Below are 12429 nucleotides of genomic sequence, written 5' to 3'. Positions count from 1 at the left end.
GTCGCCCCTGGAGCTCAGCGGTCCCTTTAAGAGGTGGTTCCGCGGCCCGTGTGAGTACCCGGGCTCCGCCCCCTCCCGCCGATGGGCGTGGCCTGTGTGCGGGGGCGGTGCTCAGCGGTGGTGCGCGGAGGGGGCGGGCCCGTGGGGAGAGCGGCCAATGGGCGTGTGGGGAGGGCGGGGTCGAGCGGCAGACGACCAATGGGCGGACGGCAGAGGCGGGGAGAAGCGTCGTGTGGCCAATGGGCGGGCGCCGTGGCGGCGCGAGGAGGCCGGGGCGCGCGGGGCATGACGGCGGCGCGCGGGGCCGCGCGCAGGTACCGGCGGGGGCGGGGGGGGGGGGGGGGGTGCCGAGAGTGAGGGGGGGATCAGGACCGGGGTTTCGGGACCGGGGCCGCTTCTCTCCCGCCGCCGCCGCGGAGCCGGTGCTGCCCCTCGGCCTGTCCCGGCCGGCGGCGCCGCGCTGAGGGGAGCGCGGAAACACCGACACCCCCCCGCCTTCCCTGAGGGGACGGACCGGACCGGGCGCTTCCCGCCCGGGACCCGCCGGCTCCGCCTGAGGGGGCGCCCAGCGCGGGTGGGGGCGGGACCGGCCCCGCGGGTGCCCCGGGCGCGGCCCCGGCGGTGTCCGAGCCCCCACGGTCCCTCCGTGCCTCGCACACCCCGCCGGGCCGGGGCCGCCTCCGCCCGAGGTCCCTCCGTGCTCCGCCTTGTTCCCCCCCGTGCCGCGGGGCGTTCACAGCCGCTCCCGGTGAGACCCCGCGCCCTGGGCGCTGCGATGACCCCGGACCGGGGTCTGGGCTCAGCCCCGGCCGTGACCCCCTGGCCCCGGGGCGGGAACACCCGGCACGCGCGGGGGCACCCGCGGGGCTCCCTCCGGCCCTGACCTCCCGCTCTCTCTGTCCCTCTCTCCTGCCAGCGCCGCTCGGCTCCGGCCGTTCCCCCCCAGCATCCCGGGGTGGCTCCTCTCCAGCTCCGACACGCGGGACTGAAATGACCTTGGACGTCGGGACCAAGGGCAGCTCTCTGGATCCCGCCCGGGCTCGCTCGGGCCGCGGCCGCCCGCCCGCCGGGGCCTCCCTCCGCCTCTGAGCCTCCTGCGGATTTTTGGGAGGCGGGATCCCCGCCCGGCTCTCCCCGGCCCCTCCCGCGCGCTTCCCCGGCCCCGGGGAAGGGATCCAGCGAAAATCGCCCGCCGACGGAGGGGCTCGCGCCGGACCTTTTCCAGGCTGGATCCCAGCGCTGCGTAAGGGCAGGGGCACGGCGATCCCGAGGGAGGGAGAAGCATCGGGATTCGCCTGCGGGTTTCGGGGAGCTGGTGTGGGCGGCGAGGGGGTGTCTGTACTGGGCAGGGAGGCAGCAGGTCACTGGATCGTTTCCCCTTTGCCGTGAACTCCTGCACCCACCGACTTTACCTTCTCTGAAGAGCTCTGCACTCTGACTGTTTTTATGCCACTTGTAGTTTGGGACACTTGGGATGGTGATTTTCCTGCATAAGCAGCTTCTTGCTGAACAAATTCCTTTAAGAGGGTGACAGTGTGAGCTGCTAGAAAGTGTTTTCCCCACTGTGACAGCACTGGAAGTGGCTCTTGGAAGGGAAACCTCCGTGTCACCTGTGCCTGGAGCCCAACCTTATCCTGTGTTCCTGAACCCCAGACCTGTGTCCCTGATGCATCTGGGAGCCAGGATGGAGCGAGATCTGGAAAAGGGAGACAAGGCAGCTGTTGTGATGTTCCCTCTGGGGCTGAGGATGCTCCTTACAGTGCCCAGACCCTTCCTGGAGCATCCCAATGCCAGCGCTGTGTCCGGGACTGTCTGACCCAGGAATTGTTTCTGGTGGTGGCCATGAGGGGGAGAGAAAACTGGGAGGGGACCATGCAGCACTTCCAAGTTCTCTCCAGCCTCTGGTTTTTCTCATTTTAGGGAATTTATGTGTGTTTGGTGATGTTGAGGGGGTTCTGATGCCCTCCCCTCGAGCAGGGGGTGCCTCTCCCTGATCCCTGTGTGGTGCCCCTCGGTGTCAGCCCCGCTTAGGGATAAATCGGCTCACCCGGATTAAGCAGTGCAAGAGCTTGGGGATTTAAGGGATGACGTGAGGGAAGCCAGAGCAGGCTGAGCTCTGGAGAGGGATGCTCCAGATTGAGGCAGAGCCCATTTTTCCAGCACGCGAGAAGGGCGGGTGAAGGCTTTGGTGCCTCCATGATACGAGTTTTGGCTTCAGGGCAGCGTGGCATCACCTGGCAGAGGGTGTCCGAGGAATCGGGCAGGAGAAATGCCTTTTAGTGCGATGCCAAAGGATAGTATTTTGGTGCTTCTTGTCAGTAGGGTCTCCCTTCCCTTCCAGACACATCCTTTGACCTGAGCTCCTAAATCAACCTCTGCATGTTCATCCTGTCCCAGCGGTGCTCGGACTCTGGGGCTGTGCCAGCGGCTCTTTGCCAGCCCCCCTTTGTGGGGATCCAGGAGCTGGTTCCCAGCCTGTTCCCAACCACATGGCACCAGGACTTGTGTTTGGTTCTCCTGCACCCCCATGTATGTGCTGCATGTTGTGGGATCATCCCCACGCCTCCAGTCGGGATTCAGCCTGGCTCCATCACGTCCAGACAGTGTTTTGGGCAGGGCTCCAGGCTGTGGGGGCTCATGTGGCTTCAACTCTCAGCCCATTTGGGCACAGCTGTCGGGGTTCAGCACCCTCATCCTGGCTCTCCCGGAGCCTGGGGGGTAATTCCAGGAGTTTCCCTTCACATGATCCACTTGGAGCGGGAGCAGGGTGTGTCTAGGGACGTACAGGTGGCGAAAGAGCCACTCTCTGAGTGTAGGAAGTTTGGGTTGGCTTCTCTGCCCAGGCTCTGCCGCAGTGCCATGGCATTATCCCCGCAGGCACTGGGATATGCTCCAGCTCCGCACTAATCCTGCCACCCTGCCTGCGCCCCACCTGCTCCGGCATCACCCCCTGCCTGGTGAGCTGAGCGCTTTCCCTGGAATCATTTCCTCTCCATAGGCCTGTGGCTGTTTGCTGGCTCGGCCGTACCGCTGGTCCCCTGGGATCGCTTTGGCTCCCGGTGCCTCAGCAATCTCCGGTGAAGCGTCACCTCGGTGGCCTGCCAGGTGATAACCTCCCCGCGGCGCTGGGCCTGTGTTTACTTTACCTGCCGTGGCCGATAATCGCCTCTGATAACATTCCCCATGGTAAACACCCTGCTGGAACATGAGGGAAGCGACTCAAAGGAGAGAGCTGGTGCCTGGCAAGGGCTCTGCCTCCGGACGAGGAGGAGCAGACCCTGGCTGAAATCCCTCCCCCTGAGGAGTTTCGTAGACCTGTGATTGTCCCCAGCTCAACCTCCATCCCTTGAGAAGGAGAGGCTGTGCTTTGGACAGAGTTATCTGAGGGAACAGCAGCTCCTTGGCTGCTTGGTTGCGAGCACTAGGGAGTTCCTGGCAAAAAAGTGCCTTTTTTTTTGTGCCCACGTGACTTGAGAAATTGCAGAAATATTCTCGCTGTCCTTGAGCAGCAGATTCTGACATCTCTGTGCGGGCTGGGATTGAAGGGAATAGATTTTAGAGCCCCAAGCCCCTCTTGCCCTTTCCCTCAGGGGCTGACAGCGTCTCCTTGCAGTGCCACGCCGATGCATGAGAAGGCAGCTCCCCTGAAGAGCCCCGAGCCCAGGCACGGCCGTGAGAAGCTGGAGGTGTCCCACAAGCAGAAGAGTTTGGATTCCCTCGATGGCAGGTGAGGAGCAGCATCCCAGGGGCTGTGGTTGAGTGTTTTCCCTTTCCCCCATGCCTTGGCATCCCCGCTGCCTCTGAGCCCCTGAATCCAGTCCACCAGCAGGGCGGGGCACAGGGGGACCCTTCTTTGTTTTCCCTCTCAAATATTGAGGGTATAAAAGCAGGGAAGGGAAAGGGATATGGGGAAGGGAATGCTGTTCCCACGGCTGAGGTTGTTGGGAGGATTTTGCTCGCTCCGTGGTTTGTCCCTTCGTCTGCCCATGGGATGGATGTGGCTGGATGTCCCCGTGCATGGCCAAAGCCGAGTCCATCCTCCTGCCCAGGCACATTCCCAAATTCCTGTGTATGCTTTCCCTCAGGAAGCCATAACCCAGCCAAAGCTGCCCATTTCCAGCTCCCAACCTGTCCCAGGCTGCTGCTGGGGCAGCTCTGGTCTCCTTCCTGGAGCTGGGATGTGTTTTGGGGACAGTCAACCCTGTCCCAGTGCCTCCATGTCTCCCATCAGAGATCAGCCCTCAGCAGCCGTTACTGAGCCTCAGCAACACCCAATGCCACATCACATCACAGAGACGCCCAAAATGTGGCTTCCTGGGATCTCTCTTCAATCCTTTACATGATTCCTTGTCTCATCTTGCCTCATACGTGTTTAGGGAGCAGGCAGGAGACCTGGGGCTCTTCCTTACCTGGTGATTATTATTTTTCCTTCCAGCCTCCGCCTGAACGAAGCCCTCAAGGATGAGGACATCAAGAAATGCCACCGGGAAGTGGTGAGTCTTTGGCTTTGGGAGCGACTGGGCTGGTTTGTTGTAGCCTGTTGTCCCTGGAGGAGCCTGCCCGGGGTCTCAGCTCAAGGAGATGGCTGCTCGTGTGGGACAGAGGCTCCTGCCTGCAATTTCAGAGCAGCTGGTGATGGTTTTGTGTGGCCTGTGCTCTGCCTTGCAAACACTTCATGATTTTCCATCCAGAGCAAAGGAAAAAGTGGAAACGTTGACTGGGAGCAGCTCAATTTCCATCCGTTGAAACCTTTTTGGTTGTTCAAATCTTACCCAAAGCAGAGGTTTTTTTGGTCCATCTACAGACAAGAGATGCTCTGGAAGAGGAAGGAATAATGGGGAGCAATGTTTTGGCTTTCCCCATGAAGAAAATGGAGGGGAAAAATATTTTTCTGATTATCCAGAGGCACCTGGGAGAGTGACAGGGTCAGCAGTGGGTCTCTGCTGCAGCCAGGGGGTGTTTCTTGGTGGTGGTTGGAGGTGATACCCCTCGTGTCCCCCTGAAACGCTCCCACTGGCACCCCCACCATGCCGGCGTCTCTCCGGGAGGTGTCTGAGCCAACTCCAGGTGATGCTGAGCCTTGATCCTCTTAGGGCCCGGCTCATCCGGTGACAAGGTGCACGGAGCGAAGGTGACCTTGTCCCGCGGGCAGGAGGGCTCTGCCTGCGCTGCTGCCCACAAACCAGCCTTGCTGTGCCAGACTTCCCCGCATCCTGGCAAAGCAGCTCGTCCCTTGGAATTCGCCGCGTCCCTGGGGAGCACCCTGAGGGCAGGGGGCACAAATCTGCCGCACGGGACCGGTCGAGCGGATTTATGGGAAGCGTTGAAGTGCTTTGGAGCTTTGCCTTCCCCACAGAAGTGTCTGAGGGCCGCCGTGCCGAGCCTCCCGCCGCGGTGCCGGCAGGCTTTGAAGCGGTGCCGGGAATATAAATAGCTGGATGGCGCGTCGCGATGGGCGCAAAGCAAGTGTTGTCACCGTGTCCCGGATAAGGGGAGAGGAGGAGCAGGAGAGAAACCGCTGGGCAAAATAAACTGCCTGCGGATGAGCCCGGCAGCAAAGCAGCTCCTCGCAGAGGCTCGGCAGCCTCCTTAGATATTCCGGGGAATGTTTATCTGGGAGGATGGCACAGCGTTCGCCAGGGGCTGGGTCATCTGACCTTCCTCTAACCCACTGGGTTCCCTGTCCCCAGCCGGGTGGGACCCCCCTGCGCCGGTCCCGGGTGCGGGCAGGGGGAGGTTCTTGTGCAGGAGGGTGATTTTTGGGTCTCCTTATCAGCAAGGTCACGGGATAACTTTGCTCTGCTCTGTTTTCAGGCCGCTAGCAAGTACAACTCCCAGTACCACAAGCTGTTCAAGGACATCCCGACGGAGGAGAGTGTGCTGAAAGGTAGGTGGCAGGGTGAGAGACAGGGGTGGAAGCGGCAGGATCTGGCACATGCTCTGCCATGGCCCTCTCTCTGCCTTGCAGTTTGCTCCTGTGCACTCCAGAGAGACATCCTCATCCAGGGAAGGCTTTACATCTCCCCCAACTGGCTCTGCTTCTATGCAAACCTTTTCGGGAAGGACATCAAGGTAACGTGGGGACCAACTCACCCCATCCCATGGGGCTCATATGCCACCCAAATACCACCAAAATCCCTGTCAGAAGCCTCTAATGGGAAGGGGAGTGTGGCTGTGCCCCCCCTCGGATCACCTGCAGCGTCGGCCTGGGGAAACCAAATATTGGTTTGGTTTAGAATTCTCTGATGCAAAACCTCCCACCAGCCTTCAACGGCGTTTGAAGGAAGATCAAAGGTTTCAGGGGGGAGAGATTTGAATGTCTCTTGGCTTTTCTTCTTGACTTACCATCTGATGTTTCCCCATTAGTCTTGTGGCTGACGGGGATCTTGGGGGGAGACGACTTCCTTTAAAACTGGGCTGGAGGACTGAATTATTTATACCCAATGCTTTAAACAAATATGTGATGGAGGCTCAGGGTTTTAGTGAGGTTATCCTGCCAAAAATTACATCCTGCTTTACTTTTCACCCTCCCAGGGCTTGCAGGGGGGACTCATGGTGGGTCTTAGGGAGACTGGGTGATGCTTGTGCCGTGCCCATCCCGTGTCCTCTTGCCCTGCAGGTTGTGATCCCGGTTGTCTCTGTGCAGCTGATAAAGAAGCACAAGACGGCTCGGCTGCTCCCCAACGGCTTGGCCATCACCACCACTGCCAGCAGGAAGGTAACACCAGCACTGCCAGCACTGGATGATGCCCTGCTCCGAGCTGGGTGTGATTTGGGAGCAGGGAACGAAGAGATTCCCATCCCCGGTTGGGAAGCGAGCGCTGCTCTCTGTGCTGGCTGCCAGCCAGGGCAAACACCCTCTTGTTCCTGAATTTCACTTTGCTTTGCTTTTGTTCCTGAATTCCACTTTGTTTCTGGACGAAGCAAAGCCCAAGTGAAACTCGGCGGAGCCTGACAAATCCCTGCCAGGCTCACGTAAAACCTTTAAACTCCTTAAACACAAGCAGTGAAAGGGCTTGGACTGGCATTTAGCCGAAGCCGGTGGAAAATTTGGATACAGGGCTGAATTTCCAGCTTTTAAATCCTGTTGGATGTCGTTGGCTGCAGTGAGCTGACGTAGTGGGTCCGAGTCCTTGCCTGCCTGGGTGTTGCTGCCAGCCCTGTGCCTCACCCATCCCCTGCCAGGGAGGGGGTTATTCTTGTGGGATTTTGGGAGGGGATTATTCCTGATGGATTTTGGTAGGGGGTGGCACAGGGCATTCAAAGCCTTGTGTGGCTGCCCTGCACATCATTTGGGTTCTGCATTGGGCAGAGTCTGGCTCTGTGTTCCCCCCATCCGTGGGGATGTTTTCCATAGGTCACAGCCCCGTTTCCTGCCATGTCCCTCTGGGCTGAGCATGGGAAGGCCGGTAGGAACAGCAGCTGAGTGAAACTGGCCCCAAAAAAATCTGGTCCAGGTTTTAGCAGGCTGCAAAAATAACAGCAGGGAGGCTCCGCAGGGAAACACCTGCGGGGAAACACAGCTCCCGAAAAAGGGGAGATTCAAGGGCAGGACGTCTCCGCCTGTCCCTGCCTGTGGAGAACCGGACTCGGGATGGGGGGAATCTCTCCCAACAGCTCCTCTCTTTCTCTTGCAGTACATCTTCGTGTCCCTCATCTCCCGTGACAGTGTGTACGATGTGCTGAGGAGAGTCTGCACGCACCTGCAGGTACTCCCCGTTCCACATCCACGTTCCACACGTGCACGGCCCCGGGGCTCTGTGCTACCCCTTGGGCTGAGCAGAGCTCTTCACCACCCATCTCCAAGGCTTTGGAATGCTCCCAAAGCCTTCCCAGTTCCAAGTGTCCTCGCTCCGCATCAAGGGATGGGAAGAGGGGCAGGATCCATGCCCTGGGCACATCCTGTTCCCGTGGGCCTTTTCTGGGTCACAGATGAGGCAGAGCCTGGAGTTTCTGCTCTCTCCCAGGGCGTGTGTATGAATTATTTATAATCTGGTAGTAATACTTGTTCTGCCACTCTGCACATCGCTGCCTTTTGCCCAGATCTAAAGTTTTAAGGGGAGGAAAAATGGTACAAAGTAAAAAAAAAATTAAATCAAGGGGGAAAAGGCAACCATCAGCCCTCGAGCTGGAGAGGGGGACTGTGGGGGCTTCTTCTCCCTGCCTTTGAAACACGTGGGAAGCGGTGCCAGAGCCCTGCCCCGCCCAGGAGGGTGTCTGCCAGCTATGCCGGGGCAGTGATTTGGGTGACTCAGCCCTGTTGCCAAACTGGGGGATTTATTTTTTGGAATGTGCTGGGCTCTGCCCAGATATTCCCTTTTTTTTTCTCCTGGTGGTTTATTCCCTGCGCTGTTAGCTGAGGCCAGTGCAGGAGCCCCCAGCTCAACCATAGCCCTGCTGGGTGTTCAGTGATGGGAAGCAGCAATGCCCTGTCCTCTGCTGGGTGCTCTTTTTCAACCCCAAAATCCCTGTGATCACAAGTTTTAAGCAGCTGCTCTTCACAGACTCAACAGAAAAGCCAAAATTCCATTTTGTGGCTCAGGTTGAAGCAGGGGGAGGCAGCACCATAACACCCGTTTGTCTCTCCCTTCCAGGTTTCGAGTAAGAAGAGTTTGAGTCTGAAGGAGCTGTCGGAGGAGCCGGACGCTGTGTCACTGGTGAGGGTGAGGGCAGCTCTGGGAGAGGGAAAGACCTTCCTGAACTCGTGCTGTGGGTGGGAAGTACCTCCAGGCCCCCTCGGTTTGAACAGCCGCTCACACGGTCAGAGTTGGTTCTCCCCCCTCGGTGCCATCAAAGGCTGCACCAGGATGTGCCTGTCACCTTTGGAGCTCATCCTCTGGGATCCTCATCCCCACACTTAGCAGGAACAGATGGGTCAAGAGGACCTGGCTGAGCACAGCTGATGCCTTGGCCTGTTGGTCTCAGGGATCCCTTTATAGACAGAAAAACTTCAGAGTGATGTGGAAAATGCTGCAGCTCTGCTCCCGCCAGCCGATGCTGTTCACAGCCATGAACATGGATGACAGGCTGGGAATGTGGTTGAGTTATCCAGAAACCTGTGGGATGGCTTGTAGCCAAACCATGGTGTGATCCAGCGAGCACAGTGGCTGCATCCTGCACCTTTGGAGCAGGGTGAACTTGGCCCTTAGCTCAGTGCAGGAGGTGACAGGTGGGATGACCCCAATGTTTTGTTGGTCTGGTGGCATCCCAGGGGTTAAAGATTCATTTCAAGGGCTGAATTGGGAGTGATCCAGGCTTGCAGCATGTCCTGGTGCTTTGGAGGGACATAGTCCTTCAGCAGCTCCAGCACCGGGGCTCTTTGGTGTGGGACCCCCTCTTTGTGCTGGCTGCCTCTGCACATGATTTGGTGCTTTTCTGGGGCACGTTCTGCCCTTCTGGGGCAATGCCAGGTGGAGAAATGGAGAATGCTGGGTGACCGCCCTGAGTTTCAAGGGGTGGAGGAGGCTGCAGTTGGTATTTGGGGCAGGTGTGGGGTGCATGGGCAGGTCCTTCTATGGCAGTAGGAACCTGTATCCCCATGGAGCCATCATGGAGAACCAGCTCCCACTTAGGACGATGGTTTGGATGTGCTGGTGCTCACTGGAGTTGCCATAAAGTTTGAGTCTGAATCCTTGGCACTGCCATGGGAGAAGCCTCTGGCAGCGCATGGCTCAGCAGGGCTGTTCCCACAGGAGGTGATCGTCCCCGAGGGCAAGTGGAGGAAGGTGTCACCCACCTCGCTGTCACTGTCACTGCCAGATGCCAACTACCAGTGCATCCACCGGACCTCTGTCAGCAGCCTGAGTGCCAAGGAGAGCTCCTTCACCTCCGAGGAGCCCCTGGTTTCAGGTGAGGGCAGCATCTGACCTGGGCACACGGGTTTGTTCCCTGTTCTATACATAGTGCTGGGTGTAAACCTCTGTAAATATGTGTTCATCCATCCCCTGCCCTCCTGGAGGGGAATTCTGCCTTGCAGAGGAGCAGGGCTGAGGCTGGGAGTCAGTGACGGGGTCCTGGGGATGGGATGGGGTCTCCTGGCTGTGGGGTCTGAGCCCACGAGGGAGAAATGTTTGATGTTTCCTGGTTGCTGGAGAGCAGGAGCGTCTGCCAAGCATTGCTGTGCCACTGACTGTGGGTTTGCCTTTCAGAAAGTGCAATAAACACCGAGGAGGAGCTGGAGGTGGAGCAGAGCTGTGTGGCGGAGCTGAGACCTTCCGACTACCAGCTCCTGAAGATCTTCATTGTGCTGTAAGTGCCGAGGGTGGTGCGGGGGGGCCGGGGGTACACCGGGAATGTCGGTCTCAGCTGAGCGCTTGGCTTGTTCCCCTGCTTCCAGCATCTGCCTCCTGGTCGTGTCCTCCTCGTACCTGGCGTTCCGCATCTTCCGTCTGGAGCAGCAGCTCTGCTCCCTGAACCGGGACTACCTCTCCCGTGGGCACAGGAGGTGAGGGATCCCTGGGGACACTTTGGGGCGGGTGGGTCACGCTGTATGGAGGACACAAGGGATGTGGTGCAATGAGCAGTGGCTGAGCTCCACAGCAGGTCCCTGGGATGCTTTGTCCGTTATCCCATGCCTTACAGACCCCACAGTGCCATCCCCACACCAGAGATGATCCCGTCAGCTGCTGGTCTGAGTGACTGTGGGAAGCTCTGCTGTCCCTGAGACTTTGAACCTTGGGAAGAAGTTTCCTCATGGGTTTGGGGCTTTCCAGTCGTAGGAGCATCAGGACATCTCACTGGAGCTGAGCTGTGCTCTGGGGCTAATGAGACCAAGGGCATTAGCAAGGGATGAACAGGAGTGGGATCTCCTTGGGTTAGGGACGTCAGGGAAGCACCGGGATGGGTTATGGAGCCTCTGCAGTCACTCCCCCATCTCACCCCACTCCCTGCTGGCAGGTGACTGTTACCCTGGCGCTGGCTGAGGACGGACTCCAACGGTGACACCCTGCCTGTGGATCCCGGTGCTGAGACCTCCCAGCCGTGACTGTTACACGTGGCCCGGCTTTCCCTTGGCCGGTAAAATGGGACCAAGTATTTTCTCTTTTCCTATGGGCACTTGCTCCCGGCGGGACTTCCCAGCCAGCTCCTGGCCACTGTGCCAACTCCCCATCCCACTGGAAACCCGTTTTCTCCCTGGGACGCTGCTGTGCTGTAGCACTGAACGATGGCTCGGGGCTACCGAGCGCTTGGACCTCCCCTTAGGACTTGCTGCTAAAATGGACGCCAGTTTTTATTCCAGGCTTGGGTTTTTTCTAGTTGAAAGACGACCTTAGGCTCACCGGGAACCCCCAAAAATGTGGATGAGTTGCTGTTGCTGCCCTGGGTGAAGCCACCTCTTTGTCCCTGTCTCAGTACCCCTGGGAATGTGCCCAGAGGAATGGCCCCAGATAGGGGGATCTGTGGGGATGGGAGAAAGGGGCCACCAGCCCTGTGGGCATCATCTATCCCACACCCAAGGGTGAGGGTCCGATCCAGGGCCCCCCAGCCCTTCTTTCGTGGAGCACTGGGCCATCTCAGCATGGGGGGGGTTGTGTGTCCCCTGCAAAGCACTTTAGGGTCCCCCAGACGGGGTGACCACCCCTGACACTGGGGCCAGACCAAGGCTTCGTTAGTCCTGCTCGCCTCGTTAAGATGTCTGGAAAGGAGCCCGTGGCTGGCACCGGTGAACGTCCCGGATCTGTGCCCTGGTTCGTGTTAACCTTGTCACCACGTGGAGCCGAGTGCCACAGGATTTGTCCCACAGGATTTGTCCCACAGCCTCCCCCCAGGAGCACGCTGGGGCAGCAGGTGATACCTGTGTGATTCCCTTGGGTTTTCTTTACTGTTTTTTGGGAACTACAAGTGCTGATGGGGCCAAATCCCTGTGCCCTGGGGGAGAGTTTGTTGCTCGCTCTGGGCTCTGAATGGCTTTTAAATGAAATGAAAATAAACCCAGGATTTTCTAGCACGTGGCTCTCTGCCAGCAATGTCCTCACAGTGGGGATGGGCTGTGAGCCCCAAAACGAGGTATCCCAAAATCTGTGCTGTTCCTTCAGGACATGGGTGACATGGGGACAGCCCTGTCCTCGAGTGGTCCTCTCAGGGCCGGGGATGCTCCCGGCATAGGGGACAGGGATGTTATTGCACTAGGTGGCAGCAGAGACTGCGGGATGGGACACGAGCCAGTGGCAGGGCCACCTTGGGGACAGCGTCTGCCTGGGGAGGGAGCTGGGCTGCAACCTCATCCTGTAGGGTGGACAGGATGAGCCTTCCTCCTCCTCTTCCTCCTTGAGCATCCACAACCCCTCTCCCAGCCCGGCCCATGCAGTAAATGGGTGAAATGCATGAAAATGGCCCAACTTGAAAGCCACAGTGGTGTTGGCTAAGTGGGGACTGAGGTGGTAACACTCATTTTTGGAGGATTTAGCACTCTGGGGTGCTGAGGGGGGT

The 12429-nt window shown here is 58.8% G+C and overlaps 1 protein-coding gene across 3 annotated transcripts; it reads left to right on the top strand.

The window, feature by feature from the left end:
• Positions 1-379: 379 nt before the first annotated feature.
• Positions 380-11947, top strand: GRAMD2A (GRAM domain containing 2A). Of its 3 annotated transcripts, XM_027657812.1 has the most exons (13): positions 382-748; positions 917-1243; positions 3614-3727; positions 4436-4493; positions 5815-5887; positions 5969-6072; positions 6620-6718; positions 7638-7709; positions 8595-8657; positions 9693-9849; positions 10149-10248; positions 10337-10444; positions 10897-11947. In XM_027657812.1, exons 3-13 carry the CDS (start codon positions 3624-3626, stop codon positions 10898-10900), a joined length of 942 nt encoding a protein of 313 aa, XP_027513613.1. In that variant the 5' UTR covers positions 382-748; positions 917-1243; positions 3614-3623; the 3' UTR covers positions 10901-11947. The 3 variants fall into 3 exon arrangements, with proteins under 3 accessions (XP_027513616.1, XP_027513613.1, XP_027513615.1); XM_027657815.1 differs by lacking the exon at positions 10897-11947 and having other exon boundaries at positions 380-748; positions 10337-10448; XM_027657814.1 differs by lacking the exon at positions 382-748 and having other exon boundaries at positions 852-1243.
• The last annotated feature ends 482 nt before the right edge of the window (positions 11948-12429 follow it).

The sequence above is a fragment of the Corapipo altera genome, unplaced genomic scaffold (genome assembly GCF_003945725.1).
Source record: "Corapipo altera isolate COAL_440 unplaced genomic scaffold, ASM394572v1 308, whole genome shotgun sequence".
Lineage (NCBI taxonomy): Eukaryota > Metazoa > Chordata > Aves > Passeriformes > Pipridae > Corapipo > Corapipo altera.
Note: the sequence above shows the minus strand (reverse complement) of the source record. Positions and strands in the feature narration are given on the sequence as shown.